The 27,141-nt window shown below is 43.4% G+C and overlaps 1 protein-coding gene across 17 annotated transcripts in view; it reads left to right on the top strand.

Moving 5' to 3' along the window:
- LOC132399618 (coiled-coil domain-containing protein 178) overlaps positions 1-27,141 on the top strand; it is a 310,549-nt gene that overhangs the window by 163,071 nt on the left and 120,337 nt on the right. Inside the window, exon 19 of one of the 17 annotated variants that reach the window (XM_059980287.1) lies at positions 3,639-3,733. The exons of the other annotated variants lie outside the window; for them this stretch is intronic. Coding sequence (XP_059836270.1) covers positions 3,639-3,710 — 72 coding nt within the window. The 3' untranslated portion in view covers positions 3,711-3,733. Of the gene's footprint in view, positions 1-3,638; positions 3,734-27,141 lie in introns of those variants that run through there. 17 annotated transcript variants of the gene reach the window in all.

The following is a 27,141-nucleotide window of genomic DNA, read 5'->3' as shown; positions in this document are numbered from 1 at the left end:
TCTCTGCAGGCAAGCCAATTCTGAATCCACCTAGCCAAACTTCCCTGGATCCCGTGCCTTCTGACTTTCTGAGTAAGCCTACCATGTGGAACACCCTGGGGATTTATCCACACGAACTTGTCTGACGACAGCAAATACCTCCTCTTCTGTAATCAGTATAGGATTCATGACCTCACTATTACTTTGCCTTGCTTCTATAGACATCTGTATCTTCCATGTAAATACAGGTATAAAAAAAGTCCATTGAAGATCTCCCCCATCTCTTGCATCGCTTGTAATCTTTTTGCTGTTCACATATTACTAGAATTCCTTAGGATTCTCCTTCACTTTATCAGCCTAGGCAAACTCACACCTTCTTTCAGCCTTCTATGTACTGATTAAGGAAACTACTCTGAATGCTTTTGACACACTTTATACCAATTAGTCCTTTTACAATATGGGGAGTCCCAGTCAATATGTCAAAAGTTAAAATTACCTACTGTCACAACCTTTTGTTTCTTGCAAAAGTGTACGATCTCTCTACAAATGTGTTCTTTTAAACCCCATGGACTAGTGGATGGTCTGTATAGCTCCAGTAATATTGTCATGCCTTTCTTATTCCTCATTTCCACCCACAAAGCCTCACTACTCAAGTTCTTCAGTCTTCAGACAGAGCACTGCCGTGACATTTTCACGGACTAGTAACACCACCCATCCCACTTTAATACCTCCTGCTTTGTCATGTCTAAAACAACAGGATCCCAGAATACTGAGGTGCTAGTCCAGTCCTTCCTCAACCAAATCTCACTAATAGCTACAATATCATAATTCCATGTGTTGATGCATACTCTGAGCTTATCTGCCTTTCCTACAATACTTCTTGTGTTGAAATATACACAGCTCAGAACATAAGTTGCACCATGCTCAACATTTTGATTCCTGACTTTCTCTGAGGTCTTAACAACATCTGTCACTACAGCCTTTTCACTATCTGTACTAACTGTCCTGAAACTTTGGTTTTCATCATCCTGCAACTCTCGTTTCACCACCCCCCCACCCCCAACAATTCAGGTGTAAACTGTCTCTTCTGTACAGGTCCTACCTTCCTTCACCTTCCCAGGAAGAGAGCCCAATGATCCAAAAATCTGACAACTTTCTTATGAAGCATTTGAACAACAGTGATGAAGGAATGTGTTTCCAAATGTGGATGATGTATGATTTAGGAAGGAGATTGTGGGCCAATGCTATACCTACAAATCTATTGCTTTTGCTCTTCTAGGTCAAGGTTGCATGGATAGCAGCTATAATTGCTCTGATACATTTTATATATGATAGACGCTATAGCCTTTGTGCATTGGTGGTGGTGAGAGTGGGTGCCAATTAAGCATGTTGCTTTTCCTTGGAAGTTATGATGTTTTCTCATAATTGCAATGTTCAGATCCATTCTCAACTCTATGGAAAATGAAAAAACTAAAACTTTAATAGAGCAAAACCTGGACGACCGGGTAATTATCGTTGTCACTTGTTTCCCTGACGTAACTGGACTAGCCGAATAATATGGTTGTGAGTGTATCAGAGGCCTGTGGCTAGTACGGTAATTTATCTTCAGAATCCCCATACTATAATATGAAAAGCAATATGTTAAGGATTAACAAGTTGCTTTGTTGACATTATATCTGTTTCTCTGAACGTTCACTTTGCAGTACCAACGCACAGTATTTTTAATGCAGAGTAACACCAGAAGAAGCTCTTGACTCAAAACATCAATTGTCTATTTCCTTCCAATGATATTTCCTGACCTGCTGAGTTCTTCCAGCATTTTATTTGTTCCAGCATCTGAAGTTCCTTGTGTCTCCACCTTGTAACAATGCAATGTGCTGCTCACCAAAGTCTAATCCCAGTAACATACTCATAATTCCTTTTTAGTGCACTCTCCAGTTTAATCACTCCCTGTAAATGAGTAACCAGAACTGTATGTAGTACTTCAAATGTGGCCTTAGTCATGTCTTGTACAGCAGTAATACGACATCCTAACTCCTGTATCCTAACTCCGACGAAAACAAATGTGCCAAATGCCACCTTCATTATTGTCTATCTGTATTTCCACATTCAGAGAATGATGTACTTGGTCTGTCTGTTCCGTATGTCAAAACAGCAAATTTGTTTTAAAAGAGGAATTTAACTTTTGTATAAATAGGAAAATATGGTGAATTTCTTATGTGTTGAAGATATTACTGCAACAATATGTTGCAGGCAAACAAGGAGAAACAGATAATAGTTTAAATAACAAGGAATAAGGCAGATTTAATTAACAAGCCAATTGTGCATGAATACTTATCTAATAGTGATCACATGATGATTGAGATGACAACTGAAATTCTCAAATTAGGTAAAGGGGCTTCAGATCTACACTGGTAACTTGGCCAAATTGGATGATGGATAAAAAAGACAGAGAACATTGGGAAATAAACAAAATAAAATCTTATGAGTGATAGAACTTTTTAAAACATATTTGCACATAAAACAGCCTTCAAAGATCAAGGAAATAAAGTTCAAAATAAAACTGGAAGGAAAACTAAAGAATTTGTTAAAGACTACCACAAACCCAGTGACGGTGATTGGGGAATGTGGTAATGGTGGAGGTGGGATTGATAACAAGAGGTGACGCAACAGATAGAGCTACACAAAGGTGACATGCAAATATATTTTACAATTAGGAAACAAAGAGTAAGCAGATTCAATATGGGCCTTTAAAAGTGATAATGCTAGAGCAGATGCTAGAAAACAAATTTTGGATATGATGGACATGCTGACTACATAGAACAGTACAGCACAAGAACTGGCCCTTTGGCCAACAATTTTGTGTTGAACCAATTCAATTAGTAATTAAATGATTGACTAAACTAATCCCTTCTGCCTACATAATGTCTTTATCCTTCCATCTTCTTCACATGCATGTGCCTGTCTATTCTTCTCTTAAGGTTCCCTCATGTGTCTGCTCTGCCACCACCCGAGCAGGTGCATTCCAGGCACCCATACTCTCTGTATAAATAAATTAACCCCTCACATCCCCTTTGAATAATTATAGTCTTATTTACAATAAGGATGGGGAAAGCATGCTGCTAATTGTGCATGGATTTACCAGCATTCCCAGCCCAATCATATGTTTTGGGAATTCTGGATTCCCGCACAAAAACAGAAGTTCCAAGCTTGTTGGCATCTCTACTAGAATTTGACAGAGTTTCTTATAGAACCTATCAACAGACTGTGAATGTACTGCACTTCCATGGCTCTTAAACTGGGAAATTCATCTGATAAAGCTTCATAAGAAATGGCAATTCTAGTCACTTCAATGGAGAATAGCAATGGGGCATGCAAGTACGTATTCAGTAACATGATTTGTTAATTTGCTGAAGATTTCATTGAAATAATTCCTAAATGTTTTATTTTTTTTTCAAACTTTAAGTTGTTTTAATTTACTAATTCATGTTTAATAATTTCTGAGAGTTTTTGCATGACAAGGACATTTAGAAATTGTCCAAATTTCTTGAAGATTTTGACAGCCTGCTGAACCAAGGGGCTTCATCTTTGTTGGCTTTAAAAGTTTCCTCCAGCATTTCCATGGGTGAGGTTTGCTCTGGTTCCATTCTGTTTTGCAGATCATACATGAAAGTCCCTATTCTCGACGTGTCTTGCTGACTGGGAGGATACAGAAAGGAAATTCTCATTGAGGGTAGGGTGTATGTGGTCCATGCAAAATCTGTATGGATTTACCAGAAAGATAAGCAATGAGTGTGAGCAAATTTTGAATAAATTCAGGGATTCATCATGAAATATAAATTTAAGGATTAGTTATGAGTAAAAATAATAGCATTAAGAGAAAGTGTAGCAAATCCCTGGTACCAGATGATTTCTGACCCACAGTTTAAAATAGTAAGTGGGATAGCTGCAGCTGCTTTATATATAATCATCCAACGTTTTCTTGATTTGTGAACCAATACTTTCAAATAAATTATGCATGCCTCTGCTATTTAAATTAGGTGAAGGAGGGAAACCAGCAAATTACAGTTTGCTTTGCTTAATGTTGTTGGGACATTACTAGTGCTTACAATTAAGGATAGAATGATTGTACACCTTGAATATTTTCAGCTAATCAGACGAAACTAGCAAGAAATTCTGAAGGGTAAGTTATGCCTGCTGCTCATGATTAGTTTCTTTTTAGTAGGTGTATGAGGCAGTAGAGGTCTCTGGTTATTATTTGTATGAACTTCCTGAAAGTATTTGAAATCTCTGTTGTATAAAAACATTTTAGCTTAAAATGTTTGGAAGTTTGTTACTGATCTGGTTAGGAAGTTGGTTGAAAGAAGAAAATAGAAGGATAATGAGCAGGTGCTTGAGATTTCAGACTGACCAATGTGTCCCACCTGAATGTGTATTGAGTCTGAATATTCTGAGGCAAGCACATGGCAAGTAACTTACCGTTACTTTGAATTTCTGATGAATATTAGAAGAAGGTCAAGAGTTATGAAAGAGCCTAAGTTACACAAGATTGAATCAGTTGAACTCTTCATGGTAGGGAATGAAGATTTCAGCCATCTACCTTCCATAATTGATAAGGTTGAAAGAAGGGATGTACTCCATGTATTTTTATATGAGCAGCTTAGTATTTATATTTGTTACATTTTATTATGCTTCTCTTTAAATGTTCTATAACTATTTGTAAGATTTTAGCTTAATTATTAACATGTTTATTTCTTATATAAAATCTGCTTAATATATTAGATCTTGTGGCATCATAAAAATAACTAAAGTAGCTTAAAATTATTGTGTCATCATTTTCTGTTTATTATTTTAGGTACATCAATGGACATTTTTACTTTACAAAATGTTATCACAGTTCTCTCTTTGAACATAAAAACCAAACATCATCTTAAAAATGATTTTAAATGCAAAAAAACAAAAAAAAGTCAGAAGTATTTGCACAAACATCACTGCATCACTGATACCTGACAACTATAGAAGTTTATTAGTCAATGTTTAACTCATTACTTTCTTAAATCTAAGAACCTTAAACTCTCTTAAGAATTTGCTTCACCTGTCATCTGCCAGGTTTTACTTCTTTCTCCCCCACCCTTCTTATTCTGCTTCTTTCCCCTTCCTTTCCAGTCTCGATGAAATGTCTTGGCCTGAAACATCAACTGTTTATTCCTCTCTATAGATGCTGCCTGACTTTTTGAGTTCCTCCAGCATTTTGTATGTTACTCTGGATTTCCACCTTCTGTAGAATCTCTTGCATTTATTCTTTGTCCCCAATTTCCAGATTATTGGTAGATCTTCTGAGTGCTGACATACTGATAATATACATGCAAAAAATGTGCACACATTAATAAATGCCAATATATTGATATTATGATTACATACATTTACTACTGTATATTTTACTTTATTTAGAAATTCCAGTCTACAAGTCCAATTACACACATGTGACCAATTAATCCAACTACCCCATATGTCTTTGGATATGAAACAAAATATAATTAAAGGGCTCCTTCAGTCCTGGATTGCTTTAAGCAAGATGATAGCCAAAACACTACTTTTGCACTTTTGATGACGAATAACAGTCACATTGTTATCTATCTTATGACAAATGGCAGCTTCAGCCACAAAATGCTGCCGTGGCAAACTTATATGATCAAGTTCTTCATTGTTTATGCTTTCTGACTTGATGTATTTGTGCCTTGTTTGTTTGTGAGATGAACAAAGATCCATAAAAATATCCATAGAAGAAAATTTAGCAGTGCAATCAATTGTACCCTTTCTGTAGCATGCATTCTGATTACTCCAAAGCTGTACAAATAAATTATACACAAGAACAGCATTTTGGAAAAAAAAACTATTTACCAAGTGTATCACATTTTATTATATCCTTGGGCTAAATTCTAGATCATTACTGACTGAAAGCCAGTTGCATTCTAAAGTTTCCACTATTGCTACTATAGAATTAAGTCACTTTTAAGCAATATGATGCAGTCTTAAATGATTGGCATCCATGAACAGCGAAAATGCCACCAGTTGCTAGGCTGATAAAGGAACATTAAATTACCTTATGTAAATGAAATAAGACTACATGGATAACAATAAATCTATTAAACAGAAGAAGATTTATTAGTATACAGAAAGTAGCTTTAGAGATAACAGGATAAACAATTACTTTAAAGTAGTTATTACTAAATCTTTACTATGTCTTTGCAAAACCCAAAATTGTAGTGGAGTTTATAAATTAGTAACTAATGAACTGGGAAGCTTAAATGTTAATAGGTAAACAAACAGAACCAGATGGAACATGCCCAAAGCTACTTAAACACTGGAGTACAAGATGTTCTTTCTATAGCTGTGCAGGACAATGGTGTATTGTAGAACATTTTGCAAAGGTTTGATCACAATTTTTAAAGATAGTTGTACAGTAGAACTGAGAATCCACTCTGTATTTGTAAGTGCTGATGGTTTGTACTGTGCTTCTTTTCCACTCAGTGTTACCCCAGTTCCCATGTTCTGTTTCATCTACCAGAGCCTCAGTTTGACCACTCTCCTTTTAATCTTCAGGATCCCAGTTCCAATTTCCCTTTTTCAGTTATCTACACTAAGAATAAGTTTCTATGCTCCCTTTTCACTATCTGCGACCCTTTCCCCCCTCTGAGGCCCTGGTTCTCAACTTCCTTTTAACTCACCAGGACCCCAGTTCCTGCACTCCATTTCTACTCACCTATTCACTGGAGAATTTACTATCATGTGTTACATCTTAAAAAGGTGAATTCAGTGTGTTGAGAAATTAATAAAAATAAACTCTTATTGTTCTGAAAATCTTCCATTCTGGCACCACAACAATTCCAAGGTAAGGTTACAACCTTCAGAGCTCTGCTGGGCAACATGCACAAAATGCTGGAGGAACTCATCAAGTCAGGCAGTATCTATGGAAGAGAATAAACTGTCAATGTTGTAATGTGAGTGTTATTAAAAGTAAGTTAATACTAATCGGGAAGCTGTTGGTGAAGAGGCTGGTGTGGTTTTACTTCCGGTATGCATTGTATATAGTTCCACCATCCATGCCGTACGAGGGTCCTGAAAGCCTCTGTATTGTAAATATCATTTGCTGTCCCAGATAAAGGTTTCTTTTGGGAATGAAATTGTCAAGTGGTCCTTTTTTAAAGTAGAAGCTACCACATATTTTTGGCAATGAGGTGAACTGGTTTTGTGGATGTGTCGGCACGTTGCGAACAGGAGCTGTGAGCAGACGAGGAGCCTCGTGTTCATATGGCCAAGTTCAGGACTGTCGGTGAATTTGTGGAGGGAAATGAGGACTGGCTGGGGTATGAGGAAAGGGTGGGACACTTTTTCTGTGCTAGGAAGCACTCTATTCTCCTGAGTGTGCGTGGGGCAAAGACTTATAAGTTGATAAGGAACTTAGCCACACTGCTGAAACCGGGTGAAATTCCATATGACGAACTGGTCAAGCTTGTGGGGAACCACCACAATCCGTAACCTTCTGTGATAGTCCAATGTTGTAAGTTACACAGCCATTTCAGGAAGCCAGGTCAGTCTCTGGCCAATTTTTGGCCAATTCTGGCCAGCTTCGGCAACTGTCGGAGCATTGTGATTTTGGAGCAGGGTTGGATGACATGCTCCGTGATAGATTAGTATGCAGCATTAATAATGACGCCATACAATGCCGCTTGCTGGGGGAAACCCCACCGTTGACTTTCAAGAAAGCCCTAGAGATTGCCCAAGGCATGGAGATGGCTGCTAATAATGCTAAGGATATCCAGAAAGAATATGGGGTGTCGCAATCGGCGGCCGTGCACCAAGTCAGGAAGGAGTCTGGTAAATAGGCAAAGCGGGTGGAATGTTTTCAGTGTGGAGGGACACACTATGCAAATATTTGCCAATTCAAAGTTACTGTCTGCCATGCTTGTAGCAAAAAAGAGACATTTAGCTAAAAAGTGCAGGAGTTTAAAGGGTGAGGTTAAGCCTGGGCAGGGGAAAGCTCAACAGGCTCAGGCAGCCACACACCACCTAGAAGAAGCAGAGGAGGAGGCAGCGTGTGTCTACAGCATGTTTGGAGTGGAAACGGATTACATTTTATGAACCATAATATGCCACAGTTACTGTCAGGGGAAAGGACATTAAGTTTGAGATTGATTCAGGGGTTACTGCATCAGTCATTAGTGAGGAGGTCTACAGGAGGACATGGGAGTCCAACCTGCCTCCCATCAGACCAAGCTCAAACTCAGGAACTATACAGCACAGCCCATACCTCATTTAGGGGTGATATATGTGGATATTTTAGCGGGGGGTTAGACCCCTGAAGCCAGGGCTGGTGATAGCTAAGGGCAGTGGGCCCAGACTTTTGGGCTGCGATTGGATTCACAAAATCTGGCTCAGCTGGCATGAAATTAAGTATGCACACATGACGGAGGACATTTTGCAGCAGTATATTGATGTTTTTGGGGATGAGGTGGGCATACTGAAGGGAGTGACTGTGAAACCTCATGTCGACCGTGATGCCACACCACTTTTTTTAAGGCCAGGTTGGTGCCCTTTGCCATAGGGTCTGGTGTTTGGAGTGGCATCTAGCCCTGCCATTTTCTAAAGGACAATGGACTCTTTCTGCAGGGGAATATGCACATACCAGTGTATCTTGATGATATTTTGATCACAGGAGCCACGGAGGGGGAGCACCTGGCTAACTTAGAACAGGTGCTGAAGAGGCTCTCAAGACGCTGGGCTGTGATTGAAATGTGGAAAATGTGTGTTCCTGGCACTAAGTATGACCTACTTGGGACACCAGATCACAGCTGAGGGGCTTTGCCCAGTGGAGGACAAAGTGAGAGCTATCAAGGAGGCCCCAAGCCCCAAGAGCGTCACTGAACTCAGATCATTTTTGGGCCCAGTGAATTATTATGGCAAGTTTCTTCCGGACCTCTCAAAGGTTTTGGCCCCACTGTATAAGCTGCTTCACAATGACACTAAGTGGTGGTGGGGTGAAGAGCAGGAGGAAGCTTTCAAGGAAGTGAAAGAACTCCTCCACTCAGCGAAGCTGCTCGTTCACTATGACCCAGACAAGGAGATCACCCTTTCATGCGACACTTCGCCCTATGGAGTCGGGGCAGTTCTCTCACATGTAATGGAGGACCATTCAGAGAAGCCTATTGGATTTGCTTCACGTACCCTGATGGCTGCTGAGAAGGGATATTCACAGCTAGACCAAGAAGGTCTGGCCATTATTTTTGTGGTCAAACGTTTTCATCAGTACCTCCATAAACATGCATTCACAATTTATACAGATCATAAACCACTGATGAACCTTTTTAGGGAGACCAGATGCATCCCACCGCTAGCCTCAGCCAGGATACAGCATTGGGCTGTCACATTGTCAGCCTACCAGCATACTATCCTGTACAGAGGGGGTGGGGATAATGCACACACCGATGTGCTGAGTCGAATCCCTTTACCGGAGACGCCTGTTACTACATATGTGCCTCCAGAGACTGTGTTTTCATTGGAGAGGCTGCTGGAGACACCTGTAAAGGCAACCCAGATCAAGCAATGGACAAAGAGGGACCCAGTCCTGTCTCAAGTCAAGACTTTTCTTTTAGAAGGTTGGCCCAGAGTCATGGAAGGAGAGGAACTGAGGCCTTATGCCAAACACAAGACTGAACTCAGTCTGCAGGATGGCTTCATTTTCTGGGGGGTGAGGGTCATCGTGCCTCCCCCTGGCCGTTCACAGATTGTGGAGAAAATTCATGAGACTCACTCGTGTCTTGAATGAAAAGCCTTGCAAGATCCTACGTCTGGTGGCCAAGAATGGATCAGGATCTGGAGAACAAGGTAAAATCATGCATGCGATGTCAGACCAATCAGAACATGCCACCACCAGCTCCTTTGCACCCATGGGAGTGGCCAGTCCACCCCTGGTCTAGAATACATTTGGACTTTGCTGACCCCTTTATGCAGCAGATGTTTCTTGTACTGGTAAGTGCGCATTCCAAATGGATCAAAGCTCACATCATGAGCAACTTCACAGCCTCCTCAAACATAGACAAACTCAGGCAAGTGTTTGCAGTCCACGGGTTGCCTGACACTCTGGTCGCTGATAATGGCCTGACATTCACCAGTGAACTGTTCAGTGAGTTCATGCAGCAGAATGGCATTCATCACATTCGGACAGCCCCTTTCCACCCAGCCTCAAATGGCTTGGCTGAGCGGGCTGTTCAGCCAGTGGAGGAAGGCCTGAAGCGGATGACAAGGGACTCTCTTAGCACCCGGCTTTCATGTTTCCTGTTTAAATACTGCCTCACGCCACAGACTATGACTGCATGCACTCCGGTAGAGATGCTGATGGAGTGTAGACCCAAGTCAAAACTGGACCTGCTGCGCCTGGACATGAAGGCAAAAGTGGAGAGAAAACAGGAAAAGCAGAAGGAGGGACATGATCAACATGCAGGAGAGAAACAGTTAAAACCGGATGACAATGTCTATGTGAGAAACAGTCTGCAATGGCTACCTGGGGTTATTCTTAAGAAGAGTGGTCCAGTCTCCTATGTTGTTAAGCTGACTGAGGGGCGTGTTTTCCGCAGACATCAGGACCATGTGTGCCTGTGTCATGATTCCGGTTCAGAGGTAGACTGTTCCATGGAGTTTCCAATGGTGAGACAGACTACTGGGGAAGCATGTCCACCAGTGACTTTGCTAGAGAGAGAAAGCGAGATGCTGGCAGAGGGGTCTGAGCCCCCTGAAGAGGTTGGACATTCTCACACAGACACACAGACCCCTCTCATGCCCCCCAACATCAGATCCACCCAAAATATCCTCACCAGCGGAGCCTATTGGGTCACCGGGGATAGTGCGTAGGTCGCTGCGCCCTCGCAAACCTCCTGATAGAATGAATCTTTGATTGGATAGATTTTTTTGTTGTTAGATTGAATGTTGAATTTGCCACGTTTTTTAAGTGTTTGTATTGGTAATCTGCTGCTAATAATACCACTGTTTTTATTTTCCAGTTCTTCTATATTTGGGGTATGTTGGATTTTAAAGGGGGAGAAGTGTTATGATGTGAGTATTATGAAAAGTAAGTTAATACTAATTGAGAAGCTGTTGGTAACGAGAGGATGGTTCTGGGCTGGCGGGGTTTTTACTCCAGCATGCATTGTATATAGTTCGCATGAGCCAGGCCGCATGAGTTACCTGAAAGCCTCTGTATTGTAAATATCATTTGACGTCCCAGATAAAGATGTTCTTTTGGCCATGAAATTGTTGAGTGTGTGGCGACCCACTTCCTAGCGCACTCGAACCAGCTCACAAATAGCCAGCGTGCTGGCACAAAGGCCAGGTCTGCTTCACCAACAAAGGGAAAGCCTGCGGGGGTTTGTGAGTACGTGCCCCTTACAGCGTCCGCGCCCGGGGAGTGCGGGATGAGGGAGGCTTTAAAGCAAGGCTGTGAAGTTCAAATAAATCTTCTTTAATTGCAGTTTACCGACTCTGTGTTGTTATTTTAGCACTGCGTGTAGCACACCACTACAATTGGTGACCCCAACGGTCCAAACGATTTTTGGACCGGAGATGACCGACGCCTCATCTGTTCATGCGGTTTCATTGAAACTACCAAGCTTCTGGACGCTGTGACCTCACCTCTGGTTCCAGCAAGCAGAAGCCCAATTCCACGTTCGGCAGATAACCTCAGAGGACACACGTTACTACTACATGGTGAGCTCCCTCGACCAGGACACAGCGGCCCAGGTTGAGGAGTTCGTACAGTCTCCCCCAGTGGACGGCAAGTACATGGAATTCAAAGCCCTGCTCATAAGGACTTTTGGACTCTCACGGCGCAAGCGGGCTGCCCGTTTACTGCACCTGGATGGCTTGGGAGACAGACCTCCATCGGCTTTAATCAATGAGATGTTGTCTCTGGCTGGCGGACACAAACCCTGCCTCATGTTTGAGCAGGCATTCCTGGAGCAACTGCCCGAGGACATATGCCTGCTGCTGTCCGACGCGGATTTCAGCGACCTCCGGAAGGTGGAAGCCCGGGCAGACTTGCTGCGGAATGCCAAGAAGGTGAGTGGGGCATCCATCGCACAGATCACCAGGCCACGCTCCCAGCAGCAAACCAGTCCAGACCCGGCCACAGAGCCCGCTAACCCCAGAGGCAGGGGTGGGGAGTCCAACGAACAATGGTGTTTCTACCACCAGCGGTGGGGCGCAGAAGCACGCCATTGTTGCCCGCCCTGCCAGTTCCCGGGAAACGCCAGGGCCAGCCGCCGCTGATGGCTACGGCGGCTGGCCATCGGGATAGCCTCCTGTATGTGTGGGACAAGAGGTCGGGATGCCGTTTTTTGGTCAACACCGGTGCCGAGATCAGCATCTTACCTCCGATGAGTTACGACACCCGCAACAGGGTACTGGGTCCCCCCCGAGGGCCGTGAACGACAGCACGGTAAGGACCTATGGCACCCATACGGTGCAGCTACAGTTCGGCTCCAGCGGATTCGTGTGGGACTTTACACTGGCCGCCGCAGCCCAACCGCTTCTGGGTGCAGATTTTTTGCGGGCTCACAGCCTATTGGTCGACCTGCCCAGGAAGAGACTGGTACACGTTGAGACCTTTCAGATGTTCTCCCTGGGTGCAGCCCAGTTGGCAGCCCCACACCTCGACTCCATCACGCTGTCCGACAACAACTTCACCAGAGTCCTGGCGGATTTCCCATTGGTTCTGGCACCGCAGTTCATGGCAGCCATGCCCCGACATGGCGTACAGCACCACATCCCGACACAAGGACCACCCCTACACGCCCGCGCTCGGCGGCTTTCCCCGGACAAGCTGCGACTGGCGAAGGAGGAGTTCCAGAGGATGGAGGAATTGGGGATCATCCGGTGGTCCGACAGCCCATGGGCCTCCCCCCTGCACATGGTGCCCAAAGCGACAGGGGACTGGAGACCGTGTGGCGACTACCGCAGGCCGAACGAGGCTACCACACTGGACCGCTACCCTGTGCCGCACATTCAAGACTTTGCAGCAAGCCTGCATGGCGTACGGATTTTCTCCAAGGTAGACCTCGTCCGAGGATACCATCAAATCCCGATGCATCTGGACGACGTCCCCAAAACGGCTCTCATCACCCCGTTCGGCCTTTTCGAGTTCCTCTGCTTGCCGTTCAGCCTGAAGAATGCTGCACAGATGTTCCAGCGGTTAATGGACGCAGTGGGACGCGATCTGGACTTCGCATTCATCTATTTGGATGACATCCTCATAGCCAACAGCAGTCGTCAGGAGCATCTGTCCCACATCTGTCAACTCTGTGCCCGACTGAGTGAGTACGGTCTAACAATCAACCCGGCCAAATGCCAGTTTGGGCTCGACACCATTGACTTCCTGAGCCACAGGATTACGAAAGACGGGGCAACCCCTCTGCCTGCAAAGTTAGACGCGGTCTGCCATTTCCCCCGACCCACCACGATCAAAGGCCTTCAGGAATTCGTAGGTATGGTAAATTTCTACCACCGCTTCCTCCCTTCAGCTGCCCGAATCATACACCCCCTGTTCGCCCTGCTGTCAGATCCGGGCAAGGACATTTCCTGGGACGAGGAGTCCGCCGCCGCTTTCATTCAAACGAAGGAAGCCTTGGCAAACGCCGCAATGCTGGTACATTCCAGAATGGACGTCCCTACCGCCTTCACAGTGGACGCATCTTAACACGGCAGTCGGTGGGGTACTGGAGCAACTCATCACGGGTCGCTGGCAACCCCTGGCGTTTTTCAGCAAACACCTGCGGCCACCCGAGCTGAAATACAGTGCATTCAACCGGGAACTGTTGGCGCTATACCTGGCAATCCAGCATTTCAGGTACTTCTTAGAAGGTAGGCCCTTCACCGCGTTCACAGACCACAAGCCGCTTACCTTTACGTCCACGAAGGTGTCCGATCCCTGGTCGTCCCGCCAGCAGCGCCATCTGTCCTAAATCTCTGAATACACGATGGTGTCCGGCACATCTTGGGTAAGGACAATGTCTTGGCAGACGCGCTGTCTCGCCCTAACATTCATGCCCTTTCCCAAGGGGTAGACGTTGAGGCAATGGCAGAGGCACAGCAGGCAGATGAGGAGATCCTGAGTTACAGAACCGCAGTCTCCGGTTTGCAGCTCCAGGACATCCCCGTAGGCCCGGGTGAGAGACCCTACTCTGTGACGTCACCACCAGCCAACCCCGTCCCGTTCTCCCAGCAAACTGGCGGCGACGCGTTTTCGACTCCATTCACAACTTAGCGCACCCCTCCATCAGGACAACCGTCCAGATGGTCTGCAGCAGGTTCGTTTGGCACGGACTCTGCAAGCAGGTCAGTGAATGGGCCAGAACGTGCATGCACTGCCAGACGGCCAAGGTGCAGCGGCACACCAAAGCTCTGCCGCAGCAGTTCCATCCCACCCACCAGCGTTTCGACCACATTCATGGCACGGCACCTCTTGACTATCGTGGACCGCTTAACAAAATGGCCAGAGGCGGTCCCACTCACCGACACCACCTCCGAATCTTGCGCCCGGGCACTGATCGCCATCTGGGTGTCTCGCGTTGGTGTACCAGCCCACATTACCTCCGACAGAGGCGCCCAGTTCACCTCCAGCCTGTGGTCAGCTATGGCCGGCCTTTTGGAGACACAGCTGCACCACACCACTGCCTACCACCCACAATCAAACGGCCTGGTGGAGCGTTTCCACCGTCACCTGAAGTCAGCTCTCATGGCCCACCTGCGAGGAGCCAACTGGGCGGACGAGCCCAGTTTGGGAGGTCCTACTTGGCATCCGTACAATGCCCAAAGACGATCTGCACACCTCGTCGGCCGAGTTGGTGTAAGGCGCGCCGCTGGTCGTCCCCGGGGAGTTCATACCAGCCCCAAGGGGGCACGACGAAGTACCCGCAGCAGTCCTGGGCAGACTACGCGAGAGGCTCGGTGAACTGGCCCCCATACCCACTTCGCAGCATGGGCAGAACCTGACCTGCGTACCCAAAGACCTGCAGAACTGTAAGTTTGTGTTTGTACGAAGGGGCGGGCATCGGCCACTGCTGCAACGGCCTTACGAGGAGCCGTTTACGGTGATCAGGAACAACAGGTCCACGTTCGTGCTGGACGTTGGGGGGAGAGAGGAGGTTTTCACAGTGGACCGACTCAAACCGGCCCATGTGGACTTGGCGCAACCGGTCGAGTTTCCGGCACTGCGGCGCAGAGGCCGACCTCCCAAACAGGGTCCGGCCCAGACTGTGGACATTGGGGGGTGTATCGCCGGTTCTGGGGGGGGGGGGGGTTATGTGGCGACCTACTTCCTAGCATACTCGAACCGGCTCACAAATAGCCAGCGCGCCAACACAAAGGCCGGGTCTGCTTCACCAACAAAGGGAAAGCCTGTGGGGGATTGTGAGTACGAGCCCCCTACAGCATCCGCGCCCGGGGAGGGCGGGATGAGGGAGGCTTTAAAGCAAGGCTGTGAAGTTCGAATAAAATCTTGTTTAATTGCAGTTTACCGACTCCGTGTCGTTATTTTAGCGCTGCGTGTAGTACACCACTACAAGTGTACCTTTTTTAAAGTAGAAGTTGCCACAGTCAACATTTCAGGCTGAGACTGTTCATTAGGACCCAGGTTCTACTGTCTTTGCCATAGATGTAACAGAGAAACATAGAAAACCTACAGCACAATACAGGGCCTTTGGCCCACAAAATTGTGCTGAATATGTCCCTACCTTAGAAATTACTGGGCTTACCTTTAGCCCTCTATTTTACTAAGATCCATGTACCTATCCAAAAGTCCCTTAAAAGACCCTATCGTATCCGCCTCCGCCACTGTTGCCGGCAGCCCATTCTCTGCATAAAAAACTTACTCCTGAAGTCTCCTTTGGACCTAACCCCAGCACCTTAAACCTGTGCCTTCTTGAGGCAACCATTTCAGCCCTGGGAAAAAGCCTCTGACTATCCACACGGTCAGTGCCTCTCATCATCTTATACAACTCTATCAGGTCACCTCTCATCCTCCGTCACTCCAAGGAGAAAAAGCTAGATTCCACAATTGATGTAGGCCAATATACCATATGCCTTTTTAACCACAGAGTCAACCTACGCAGCTGCTTTGAACATCCTATGGACTTGGACCCCAAGATCCCTCTGATCCTCCACAGTGCCAAGAGTCTTACCATTAATACTATATTCTGCCATCATATTTGACCTACCAAAATGAACCACTTTACACGTTCTGGGTTGAATTCCATCTGCCCTTCTCAGCCCAGTTTTGCATTCTATCAATGTCCCACTGTAACCTCTGACAGCCCTCCACAACACCTCCAACTTTTGTGCCATGAGCAAACTTACTAAACCATCACTATACTTCCTCATTCAGGTCATTTATAAAAATCACAAAGATTAAGGGTCCTGGAATAGATTCCTGAGGCACTCCACTGGTGACTGACCTCCATGCAGAATATGACCTGTCTACAACCACACTTTACCTTCTGTGGGCAAACCAGTTCTGGATCCACAAAGCAATGTCCTCTTGGATCCCATGTCCCTTTATTTTCTCAATAAGCCTTTCATGGAGTACCTTATTAAATGCCTTGCTGAAATCCATATACACTACATCTACTGTACTTCCTTCATCAATGTGTTCAGTCGCATCCTCAAAAAATCAGACTCGTTAGGCATGATCTTGACAAAGCCATGCTGACTACTCCTAATCATATTATATCTCTCCAAATGTTCATAAATCCTGCCTTTCAGGATCTTCTTCATCAACTTAGCAGCCTCTGAGATAAGACTCACTGGTCTATAATTTCCTGGGCTACCTCTACTCCCTTTCTTGAATAAAGGAACAACATTCGCAACCCTCCAATCCTCCGGAACCTCTCCCATCCCCATTGATGATGCAAAGATCATTGCCAGAGGCTCAGCAATCTCCTCCCTTGCCTCCCACTGTAGCCTGGAGTACATCTGGTCCCGGCAACTTATCGAGCTTGATGCTTTCCAAAAGTTCCAGCACATCCCCTTACTTAATATCTATGTGCTCAAGCTTTTTAGTCTGCTGCAAGTCATCACTACAATCACCAAGATCCTTTTCCATAGTGAATACTGAATTAAGGTATTCCTTAAGTACCTCTGCTATTTCCTCCAGTTTCCTTCACACTTTCCCACTGTCATACCTCATAGGTCCTGTTCTTTCATGTCTTATCCTCTTGCTCTTCACATACTTGTAGAATGCCTTGGGGTTTTCCTTAATCCTGCCCGCCAAGGCCTTCTGATGGCACCTTCTGGCTCTCCTAATTTCCTTCTTAAGCTCCCTCCTATTAGCCTTATAATCTTCTGGATCTCTAACGTTACCTAGCCCTCTGAACCTTTTGTAAGCTTTTCTTCTTGACTAGATTTATTACAGCCTTTGCACACCACGATTCCTGTACCCTACCATAACTTCCCTGTCTCATTGGAACGTACCTATACAGAACTCCACACAAATATCTCCTGAATATTTGAAACATTTCTTCTGTACTTTTCCCTGAGAACATCTGTTTCCAATTTAAGCCTCCAATCTCCTGCCTGATAGCCTTATAATTTCCCTTACTCCAATTAAACGCTTTTCTAACTTGTCTTTTCCCATCTTTCTCCAGTGCTATTGTAAAGGAGACAGAATTATGATCACTATCTCTAAAATACTCTCCCACTGAGAGATCTGACACCTGAACAGGTTCATTTCCTGATACCAAATCAAGTACAGCCTCTCCTCTTGTGGGCTTATCGACATATTGTGTGAAGAAACCTTCCTGGACACACCTAACAAACTCCATCCCATCTAAACCCCTTGCTCCAGGGAGATGCCAATCAATATTTGGAAAATTAAAATCTCCCATCACAACTCAGTTATTTTTACACCTTTCCAGGATCTGTTTCCCTATCTGCTCCTTGATATCCTGTTACTATTGGGCAGCCTATAAAGAACACCCAGTAAAGTTATTGACTCCTTCCTATTGCTGACCTCCACCCACTGAGACGCTGTAGACAATCCGTCCGTAACGTCCACCTTTTCTGCAGCCATGACACTATCTCTGATTAACAGTGCCACACCCCCACCTCTTTTGCCTCCCTCCCTGTCCTTTCTGAAACATCTAAAACCCGACACTTGTAGTAACCAATCCTGTCCCTGAGCCATCCAAGTCTCTGTAATGGACACCACATCATATCTCCAAGTACTGATACACACTCTAAGCTCCTCCGCTTCATTCACAACACTCCTTGCATTAAAATGGACACATCTCAAACCTTCGGTCTGAGTGCATCCCTTCTCTATCACCTGCCTATCCTCCCTACAAGCTTTCTCTATTTGTGAGCCAACCTCCTCTTCCCCAGTCTCTTCAATTCAGTTCCCACCCCCCAATAATTCTAGTTTAAACTCTCCCCAGTAGCCTTAGCAAACATCCCCACCAGGATATTAGTCTCCCTGGAATTCAAGTGCAACCTGTCCTTTTTGTACACCTGCCCAGAAATAGGTCTCACTGATCCAGAAATCTGAATCCCTGTACTCTGTTCCAATCCCTCAGCTACGCATTTATCCGCCACCTCATCCTATTCCTATTCTCACTGTCGCGTGGCACAGACAGTAATCCCAAGATTACTACCTTTGCAGTCCTGCTTCTTAACTTCCTTCCTAATACCCTGTACTCTTTTTTCAGGACCCTCTTCCTGTTCCTACCTATGTCATTGGTACATTAGAAATATATATTAGAAATTGAGATAGATTCTGAGATAAATAATGAAGGATTATGGGATTTGAGATTAAAAAATCAGAGCAGCCACATCTGCAAGGCTTATTCCTGCTCCTGTTCCTTATTTAAATTGGTGCTTAAGTGGAGAGACCTTGTAAACAACAATTAGGAACTTTTACGTCCTGAGGATTTTCCAAAGTATAATATACATGAAGACTAGTCATTGTTATATCTGGAAGTATAGCAGCTAACATGCACATAGCAAGTTGCCACCAGCAGTGAGAAAACAGTATTGATGAAAATATTGTGAGTGCTTGAACTTTAAAATAAAAGTAGACAATGCTTTAAGTACCTGATAGGTCAAGTTGCATTTATGGACTTTAGGCTTCCCATAATAAATTTTAGTCAGAACAAAATAAGCACATAAATTAATTTCAAGATGCAGGGAAGGTGCAGGTGGGGAATGAATAAAAGGATATATCTGAAATAGAATGGAAGACAGGACAGATTAAATGGAGAAAGAGATGTTGGTGCAAAGCAAAAGGCTGGAGCAATGGAGCACATAGATGCCCTGATATGCATAGGAGATGTGGATGGAAGTAGCATAATCATACTCAGTTTTGAATCTAGAAGTCTGTAATCTGCTGAGTTGAAGATGAAATGTTCTTTTTCAAATTTGTATCAAACTATCTCAGAGTTAGGAGACTGAGAACAAAGTGAGAGCGGGAAGAAAATTTAAATAAATGACATTTGATGCTCAGGGTCATGATGGTGAGCTGAAGTGAGGTTGTCAAAGTGATTGTCTCTCTAATTCTATCTCTGAAGACATACTGTCTACTGATATCTTTTATAAACCAGTCAAATCCCATGGCTATCTTGACTATATCTTTTCCCACACTGTCTCCTGTAAAATGCCATTTCGTTTTTTCAGTTCCTTTGTCCCTGCTGCATCTGTTCCTAGGATGAGGCTTTCTTTTGCAGGGCATCAGAGATGTCCTTTTTCAAAGAATGTTGTTTCCTTTCCACCACCATTGATGTGCCCCTCACCCACATCACCTCCACTTCCTGGACATCCACGCTCACCCCATCTTCTTGCTGCTTTCACGGGGTTAGAGTTCCTGTTGTCCACATGTAACAACCCATGAGGCTCTGTATCCAACACATCATTCTCTGCAACTTCATACATCTTCAATAGGCTCCTACCACCAAACACATCTTTATCTCCACCACACTCTCTGCTTTCTGCAGGTATTGCTCCCTACGTGATTCCCTTGTCCATTCATTTCTTCCCACTAATCTCCCTCCTGGCATTTATCATTGCAAGCAGCAGAAGTACTACATGTGCCCATTTGCCACCTCGTTCAACTCCATTCAGGACCCAAATGGTGCTTCTAGGAGAGGCAACAGTTTACCTGTGAATTTGTTGGCGTTGCCTACTGTTTTTGGTGCTCCCAATGTAGCCACCTCTAAATTGGTGAGACTCATTGTAGATTGGCAGTCTACGTTGTTGAGCAACTCCATTCCACCCATAAAGAGAAGATTTCCTGGTGGCCAACCATTTTAATTCTTATCCCCATTCCCATTCTGACATGTCAGTCAATGGCTTTGTCTTCTGCCATTATAAAGCCACTCTCAGGTTGGAGGAACAAGGTCTCATATTCTATGTGGTAATCTCCAACCTGATGGATTTCCCCTATGATTTCCCCAACTTCTGGTAATTTCTTCCCTCCCCTTCCCTCCTCTTTAATAACCCCAGTCTGACCTCTTACCTCTTCTCCTCAAATGTCTCACACCTCTTCCAGTACTCCTCCTCCTCTCCTTTATCTGTGATCTACTCTCCTCTCCTCTCAGATTTCTTTTCCCCCAGCTTTTTGCCTTTTCCATTTATCATCTTCCAATTTCTTACTTCATCCCACCCACCTGGCTTCACCTATTACCTTCTAGCCTGGCCTTCTTTCCCTCTCCCCACCTTCTTATTCTGGTATCTTTCCTCTTCCTTTCCAGTCCTGATGAAGGGTCTTGGCCCAAAGCATCAACTATTTATTCATTTCCATAGATGTTGCCTGGCCCACTGAGTTCCTCCACCACTTTGTGTACATTGTACTGGATTTCCAACAGAATCTCTTATGTGAAAGTGATTATCCAATTTTGTATTTTGTCGTCATAGTGTAGATGACATTATGAGCAGCAAAAATGGTAAATGGAATTGCAATTCAGGTAAATCACAATTTTGCTGAATGATGTTTTAGAGTCACTGAACCATGGGAAAGAAATACAAGTGAATGAATTGGTGCTGGGTGGAGAAAGAAGGTATTCATGGTAACCATCCCTTTGGAAAACTGGAAGAAAGGGAGAAAATGTGTTTGGTGGTGGTGTCATGTTGGCTGTGCACTAGAATTGGTGGAAGATGATGCATTGCAAGTGGAGGTCGAAGGCTTGGAAAGTGAACAAAGCTGGCACATATTCTGCGAATGTTTAGTGAGTAAATGCCAGACTTCCATAGGCCCAGAAGGAACTGTATAAAAATGGCATTGTGCCAATCATTTCACTCCTTAAGTGAAGTCCAAGTGGAATTCAATGGTAGAGTTCAAACATTATAGACTAAGGAATGTATCTCTAGCATCCTGTAACAGCCAGAGAAAGCAACCCATTGCAATCACCATTCATTTCTATGGAAATTCCTGACCAGGAGACTAGGAGATAAAAGATGTTATTTATATTTTACTTATTTTAATTTGCAATAATATTTAAATTATTCACCATTTTAGGTTATCCCAATTAATCATTATTGCTCAAATCTTTTAATAATAATCATTCATCAAATAATTCACTGCAATTTCAATACCTTTTATATATCCCTTAACTGTTAAAATGTCTCCCAGCTTTGACAGAGTGAGATTTCACCGCCTGCTTTGCCTCTTGAAAGGGCAGCCCAGCAACACCAGACAGTGCTCTGGAATATCCTGGTGTTTCACTGCCTGCCTCTAAGGAATAGATGCCTTCCATGTCCAGTTCAATCAAAAGTGGCCAGGCAAAGGCAGTAGGTACAGAGAACAGGCAGTTGGCCAAATCCAACTCATTTTGGACAAATGTAGTTCAAGAATGGAGGACACAGTATGAAAGCAGAAGTATAGAAAATAAAATGGATATGGTGAAAGGCCAGATTACTATAATGGAGTGAAAGGTATGAAAGGTGGCAATCTCAGAACAAAGGAAATAGCAAATGAAATGGAGTCTTGGAGGAAACTGTTGGAAGCTATTGTTGTCAAGGAACCAAGGTAAAGACTTTGTTAAGTGAAGGGAGGAATTAGAAATGAAAAAGCGAAAAAAGAGGAAATTAACAGAAAAGTTGATGAAATGTTCATCTTATTGTTACAGGAGTTGTAGATGTATATGAAAGTGATTGTACTTACATCGAAACCTTTTGAATATTGAAAGACCTAGATAAAGTAGATGTGAAGAGGGCACAGCCTCACGATAGAAGAATATCCCTTTAGAATAGAGAATAATGGTGAATCTGTAAACTTCATTGCCACTGACGGCTGTAGAGGCCAAATTATTGGATATATTTAAAGCAGATGTTGATAGTTTCTTGATTATTAAAGGTGTCAAAGGCTATGGGGAGAAGGCAAGAGAAAAGGATTGAGAGGGATAATAAATCAGCCATGATGGAATGGTGGAGCAGACTTGTTGGGCCAATTGGTCTTATTCAACTCCTATGACTTATGGTCTTATGATACTTTAAAGAGTAATCCTGAACCATGTGTTATGTGTTTTGTTGGACTAGTATGTACCTTTTGTTAGTTTGGTGTTGTCTGCCTTCAGTAAAGGATTTTTTTTGTTACTTGCTATTTGCCAAAATGATCAACACAAATGATCAACAAAAAATTTGAGCAAGGGGAGCTGATTTGGACTTGAGAAAGAATGTTCCTCTCAGGGGCAGGTATAGTCAAAAAGTATACTAGTTTCCATAGCAAACTTATATTATTGGAGGAAGTAGAGTGAATAATGATAATAATAAATTCAGCCAGCTAATAGAGGATGAATTTGAAACAGACTTGTCTGTTGTTCAAGGAAGAAGTGAAGGTCCTTGTGTTTATCCCATTGCACAGTGGCAGTGTAAAAGGATGTAATGTCCGTGGTGAAAATTAGATGGCAGCATTCTGGAGTTCAGAGTTCAATTACAGCGTTGTCTGCAAGCAGTTATATGTTCTCCCCATGACGGCATGGGTTTTCCAGGTGCTCCAATTTTCTCCCTCGGTAGGTTATTTGCTCATTGTAAACTGTCCTATGATTAGGCTAGTGTTAAATAGGTGGGTTGCTGGGCAGTGCAGCTCGATGGGCTGGATAGGCCCATTTCATGCTCCATCTCTAAATAAATGAATTAAACAATAAATAAATTAAATGGAAACTGCTAAAATGATGGAGAGCAATGGAAGTGGATATTGGTGGAAAGAGATTGGATGGTAGAGGAGGGAGTCGTGGTTAGGTAGATAGGGTTGTGACGAGGTTAGGGAATTTGGCATTCAATCCCCACAGACAATATTGGGTCACCAAGTAGTCAGGGTTTCATACTTGTCAGCAGGCTTGGATTGGTATTGAGTGATATATGAGCTGCAAGTTCAGGGTGGAAGTGGCGTAGTTGCTTAGTGAAGTGGAAAAAATAAGAAAATCAATGGCATGACCAAAATATTTACAATAAAGAAGACTTAGAGAACGTAAGAAATTGAAGGGAGGATTCAGGTTGATGGACGATATCAAAGTTTAGATAAACAGCACATTTTGTAGAGGTGAAGGGAGGAATAAGATAAATTGCTTGTTCATCTTTCTTCGATTATTTGGAAATAAATATTGGCCAGGACACTGGAGTTACTCAGTTTTTCAAATACTAGTGTATGATTTTTTTGCCTCAATTTGAAAAAGTATTAGTTTTCTGGTTTAATGTCTCATTTGAAAAGTACTACATAAAACAGTATTGGATTGATCTATGGTGGATAATATTGAATACCAGTATCTCTTAAAAGGTACTGTCAGAGAAATTTTCTATTGTTGATTAAACTTAAATAAAGACACAGACCCCAATGTTTGGTTTAACTACATTATTACGTGATCACAGAGAGCCAATTAGAACTCTGCTAAAGTGAGCACAAAAATGGTCTTTTATACCTTAAAAAGCATGAAGTTCACCAGTTTTCAGGGGTCAGGAATTCCTGCTTAGCCCTTATTGACAAGGTTCTGGATGTTTCCATACCTTACACAAAATTAGACATCGGGTCCCCACAAACACAGTAAGTTCCTCATTAATTAGAAGGAACCTAGCCATTAGCCATGTAGACTTGAGGGCTAAGAGTTCCTCCTTACATGTAACATTCGTGCATTATCAGTACTTCATCACCAATAGGACTCACTACTACATCTGTGCATTATCAGGTCTTGTTTTCTAACAGAACTTATTGCTAATTAATTTGAGTAGACAGACCCTGTTCACTTTTCACATTGTTATTCTCATGATTTTGTTAACTCAGTCTTAACTTTCTTCTTCAGGTACAAACTTAGAGCAGTGTTTTCTAGAATGTGTACCTGTGTGAATTGTCCACTAAACATAAACATATCATCTCAGGAAAATACTTAGCTTGCATATGGGTCAATGTTCATTGATAATTAGCTATTTGAAAACATGTTCGATTGTGAGCCAGCTAAGTATGAGACTTAAAATATAAAGAAAATAAACTATCAGGGTATATTAATAAGGAAGATATTAACATTATTAAAAAGAATGTAGAAAAAGAGATATGGTAGTGTAGAGGTTAAATTAAGAAAGTAGCAGCAAAGGTCTGGAACATTCATTGATTTAGAGACTGAGTTTGAATCCAACCATGGCAACTGGAGAATTTAAATTCAAGTAATTAAATAAATCTGGAATTTAAAAATAAAATTAATCTCAATACCATAAACTATCATATTGCCAGACAAAGTTCTGAAGTTTGGAATTTGTATTACACCTGTAACACATAGCAATATTCCAAAGTAATTTGCATATGAATAATTTGAGAAATCTGGAAGCAGAATATTCAACAGAAACTTGGGCAATGAGTTATATTTTCAGGTGAGAGAGATGGTGATGTTAGAGGAAGAGTTCCAAGCATTCAACTTTGAAGATACAGCAACCTAATGTGAAGTTAGTCAGGTAAAGTTCCCAGGATTTTCAGATTCAGCTTGAAACTCATATGTACATTGAAACATACAGTGAAATGCACCATTTGCTTTAACAGACAGCAGAACCTGGGAGAAGCCCACAAGTGACACCGTATATTCTGGTGCCAACATAGCATGCCCACCATGCTTACAGAACAACATGAGGAGGAACAATAACAATAAAACAACAATAGCAAAACAAGACTCTTTCCCACTCTTCCACCCACCCAGCCACCCATCCATTCACACAACCTCTAGGCCTTCTCCCCAAACTTTCTTCTTGGAAACATCAGGCCTCCAACCCTTCAGATCCTGTCCTGTACCTACAGACTCATTGACACTGAGCTTCAACTTCTGGACTCGCTGACCACTGGACTCCTACCAATGGACCAGCAATCCTTAGGTATCAACTACAGGACTCACTGATCACAGGATTTTGACTTCTTTGACCTACTAGCCATGCTAGTAAGGCTGGAAATAGGAAACATATGTTTAAGGAGATAGTACAGGAAGGAGGGCTTCAGAGTTTTGGAATATTGAGCTTTCTTCCAGAGATGGTAGGACCTGTACAAGTGGAACAGTTTGCAATGGGGCAGGACCAATATCCTTTTGGGTAGATATGCTATTGCTGCTTCAGTGGAGTGGGATGGGGGAGTTGTTTAAACTACAGTTGCAGGGGGATGAAGGGCAGAGTGCCAGGGCATCTAGTAGAGTGGTTGTTGTTAAGCCTACGTACAAAGACAGGAACCAAAAGGTTGAGCATGGTGGGACTATTGTTCTGCAAATAAGACATATAAGCTTAGAGCACAGATGAACACATAGTATTATGATATTGTAGCCATTAATGAGATTTGGTTGCAGGAGGGGCAGGGTCTGACAATGTTCTGGGGACATGATAGACATGATAGAGGGGAGGTTTTAAAAGGGGAGAAGTGGCACTAGTCATGGATAGTGTCACATTAGTACCCAGATAGGACAGACTGGAGCACTCATCTATTGAAGCTGTATGGGTGGAACAGGAATAAGAAAGGGATAACCATGTTAATGGAATTATACTGTAGTTTTCCCATAAATCTGCAGGATTTAAAGGAGCAAATTTGTAGATAAATAGCAGACGGTTCTGATAGTACCTTATTTTAATTTTCCACATATTGACTGGGACTCTAATACTGTAGAACAGAGTTTACTGGATTTCCTATTAGGGATACCAATAGTTTTTTTTCATGACTATAAAGAGTAAAAGGTAGACTAGAGTTGATATTGGACCACTGGAAATGATGCTGGTAACATAGTAATGGGGGACAAAGAAATGGAAGATGAACTTAATAAGTACTTTGCATTAGTCTTCACTGTGGAAGACACTAGCAGTGTGTCCGTGAGTGTCAGGGAGCAGGAGTGAGTGCCATTGCTATTATAAAGGAAAAAGTGTGAGGCAAACTTAAAGGTCTTAAGGGGGGCAAATCACCTGGACCAGATGGACTGTATCCCAGCATTCTAAAAGAAGTTGCTGAAGAGACAGCAGATGCATTGGTTATGATCTTTCAAGAATCACTTGGTTCTGGCATGGCTGCAGATGACTGGAAAATTGCACTTCTTGTTCCACTCTTTAAGAAGGGAGGAAGGCAAAAGAAAGGACATTTTAGGCCAGTTTGCCTAACCTCAGTGGTTGGGAAAGTGCTGGGGTCCATTATTAAGTATGAAGTTTTGGGGTACTTGCAGACTAATGATAAAATAAGTCAAAGTACAAAATCTTGCCTGACTAATCTGTTAGAGTTGTTACGTATCCCGTAACTGGATAACTTACCAGCAAAGATAGAGAGGTCCATTGAAGTCTGATGTCACTATTTTCAAACGTTTTTATTTATAAAGGGGCACAAAAGTAAGGTTAATACAAACATTCAGATAATGCACGTCGTCAATACTCAATCTAAAGCGTGGGTATAGTAATGTTCATCATTAAGAAGTGAGCTCTACTGTTGTCTAGGGGATAATATATTGTCTGTTGGAAATACAAAAGTCACTCAGAAGTCTGCAGGCTTCAGCCTTTTGGGAATCGCTGGGTTTCACGTGGGGCGACCGAGAGAGAGAGAGATTGGGGAGAAGAGGAAAAACTTGCCGGGTCTTTATGAAGATTCCGTGGAATCGGATACCTCAGACTTCTTCTGAGCTCCGTTACCAGGTTCAG

This window comes from Hypanus sabinus, chromosome 1, assembly GCF_030144855.1.
Source record: "Hypanus sabinus isolate sHypSab1 chromosome 1, sHypSab1.hap1, whole genome shotgun sequence".
Taxonomy (NCBI): Eukaryota; Metazoa; Chordata; class Chondrichthyes; order Myliobatiformes; family Dasyatidae; genus Hypanus; species Hypanus sabinus.
The sequence above is the reverse complement of the archived record's forward strand: the minus strand, read 5'-3'. Positions and strand labels throughout refer to the sequence as shown.